The 2,455-nt window shown below is 61.8% G+C and overlaps 1 protein-coding gene across 1 annotated transcript in view; it reads right to left on the bottom strand.

Annotated features, from left to right (window-relative positions):
• The window catches only part of Dusp9 (dual specificity phosphatase 9), a 44,371-nt gene continuing 41,916 nt past the window's right edge, over positions 1-2,455 (bottom strand). The window contains exons 4-6 of the mRNA XM_010628050.2: positions 2,368-2,452; positions 1,150-1,605; positions 1-1,025 (exon numbers count right to left, since the gene is read on the bottom strand). Coding sequence (XP_010626352.1) covers positions 715-1,025; positions 1,150-1,605; positions 2,368-2,452 — 852 coding nt within the window. The 3' untranslated portion in view covers positions 1-714. The remainder of the gene's footprint in view (positions 1,026-1,149; positions 1,606-2,367; positions 2,453-2,455) is intronic.

Genomic DNA, 2,455 nt, shown 5'->3' with positions numbered 1-2,455 from the left:
ACAATTAAGCAATCATAATGCAGATTACAAAAACAAGCATAGCCCTCACCCAGGTTCAGGGGTTCAAGGGTAACAAGGGACCACCAGCCCCAGGACAGGCGTGGCTGCGATGATTGACCCCGTGTGTGCAGCTCGGCCCCTTCCTGCTCCAAGCCCACAGCAGCTGCGCAAGCCCCAGAGCCACCAATACTCCTCCCTGCCCTTGCCTGGGAGCCCCTCTCTTGGGGTGGTTCCAAAGGGCTCCCGGGGTCACGTCACAGCTTCTGCAGGAGGAGGACAGAGTCAGGACACCAGATGTGTGGCCGGGCACCTGCTCCAGAATTCCCCAGGAGGCCCAAGCCTAGGTCACACAAGCAGGGGAGTCTGCACTGGTGGTGGTGACCAGCCCCTCCCCACACCTGGCCACTGGAGACTGGGGCAGAGGAGGTGGCACAGACTTGAAATGGTCCCTTGGCTAGGGAGCTCCCCAAGAGGGAAGTAACAGTCGCAGAAGAGGCAGGTGCTAGAGCGAGGGGGACAGGACAGTGGGCTCCAGTTGGCCCCTAGGCACATTTCATGGGGTTCCCGCAGCTATCCCAAGTGGGTGAGGTGGCCTCGCTGTGCCACCCTTGTGAGGTATTGAGCTTCCCCCCACCCTCCCCTCCCCTGTGGCTGCACCCTCTCCTTCCCCCGTGTGGTGACCGGGTGGGCAGCAGCCTACGGCCCCATGAGGACTTATGTAGGGTCCAGCTCGAAGACCCCGTCACTGGTGGGAGTGGTGAAGAAGGATGGGGGGTCAGAGGTGTCGGAGCTCTGGCCACGCATGCGCCGTTCCTCCAAGCGCAGGCTGCGCTCGAAGTCCAGCAGCTGCCCCATGAAGTTGAAGTTGGGCGAGATGTTTGACTTCTTCCTCTTCACCAGGTCATAGGCATCATTGAGGGACAGGTGGAGCTTCTGCATGAGGTAGGCCACGGTGACGGTGACAGAGCGGCTGACCCCTGCCAGGCAGTGGACGAGCACCCCGCAGTTCTGGGACAAAGCCTCATCTAGGCAGGACAGTGTGGGGTCGGTGACCTGAGTGAGGCCATGCCAGCCTTCCCCCGAGTGCCATCTGGGAAGGGGAAGGGTCAGGCCAGGCTGGGGGTGGTGGCGAGGGGGCATGGGACTCACCAATGAATGTAATGGCCTCCGGAAAGAACTGGGACAAGTTCTGGCTCCAGTGGTCCGAGATGGGGATCTGCTTGTAGTGAAAGTCACCGTTCTTCTCGAAGAGGTTCGGGAGGTTGGGGGTAACATTGAGGATGTAGCGGATGCCTAGCTTGGCCAGGCTTTCCAGGTTGGCCGAGTCCCGAGCACTACCCAGGTAGAGGTTGGGCAGGATCTGGACTGGGAAGGAGGGCAGCAGGCCCATGGGTGGGGGTGTGGTGCCTTCTGAATCCATGCTACAGCTCATGGAGTCGCGTTCGGCCTCGGCCTCGACATCAGAGTAATCGGTGCTCAGGCACAGGCCTCCCAGCCCCACCACCGGCACTGGGCTGGGCATCGGCACCAGGCTGGAGCCCCTGCGACTGCTGAGGCTGGTCTCACACAGGTGGGGGCACTCGGCCTGGAACCTGCTGAAGCCACCTGTCGGGGGAGAGAGTCCTGCTGCTGACCACCAGCTGAGTGCCCATGGCAGGGGACAGGAAGCCGCCCCGGGGATCGGTGGAGGTCCACAAAGGCAGAACACAAGGCCAGCAGCTTCATGTACACTGTGGGTGGTGGGCAGCTGTTTTGCTGCAGGCCGAGCCACCCGAGTGTGATAGTCCCTGAAGCCCCATCTCTGTGGTCTACAGCACAGGGTCTCTGCCTTGGGGCCAGGGCGGGTAGCCTGAAAGCCTGTCACTTCTATATTTCTCTGTCCCCAGTGCAGCCCCAGGAACTCTCCTGAGCATGGGGAAGGATGGTTCTGTGGGTTGGTGGGAACCTTGAGCCTGTGCTGGTCCCTGGGGAGAGGCTTCAGGGCTCAGCAAGGAGCTGAAAGTCTGTGGCAGCCACAGCCTCTGACAGCCTGCTTGTCCTGCGCTTGGCCCCTTGGCCTGCATGGCTTGTCCAGGAGTCCTCTGACAGCTGATCTCCTGCTGCCGGCCCAACTCTCTGCCCCACACTATGTAGCCCAAGGAACCCTGGAACTCGATGGGTTCCTCCTGCCTCGGCCTCCTGACTGCTGGGAGTGAAGTGCCTACCCATGGTCACACACACCGGCTCCCTCCCTTCAAAGCAGCTTGGCCTGAGACTGGGACGGAGTCTAACCCCCACATCCACTTTAGCAGCAGTGAGATGGGGTGCCCAGGGTCAGCCAAACGTGCACCCCCAGAGGCCCCACTCCCACCTGCTGCCCCCACCTACCCTGAAGGTAGTAGGCCAGGTAGCCTTCCTCGCGCAGCTTCTGCAGCAGGGTGCCCAGCAGGGAGTCAGCCTCCCACTCCTCGGTCTC

The sequence above is a fragment of the Fukomys damarensis genome, unplaced genomic scaffold, assembly GCF_012274545.1.
Source record: "Fukomys damarensis isolate Sample0158 unplaced genomic scaffold, DMR_v1.0_HiC HiC_scaffold_39, whole genome shotgun sequence".
NCBI lineage: Eukaryota > Metazoa > Chordata > Mammalia > Rodentia > Bathyergidae > Fukomys > Fukomys damarensis.
Note: the sequence above shows the minus strand (reverse complement) of the source record. Positions and strands in the feature narration are given on the sequence as shown.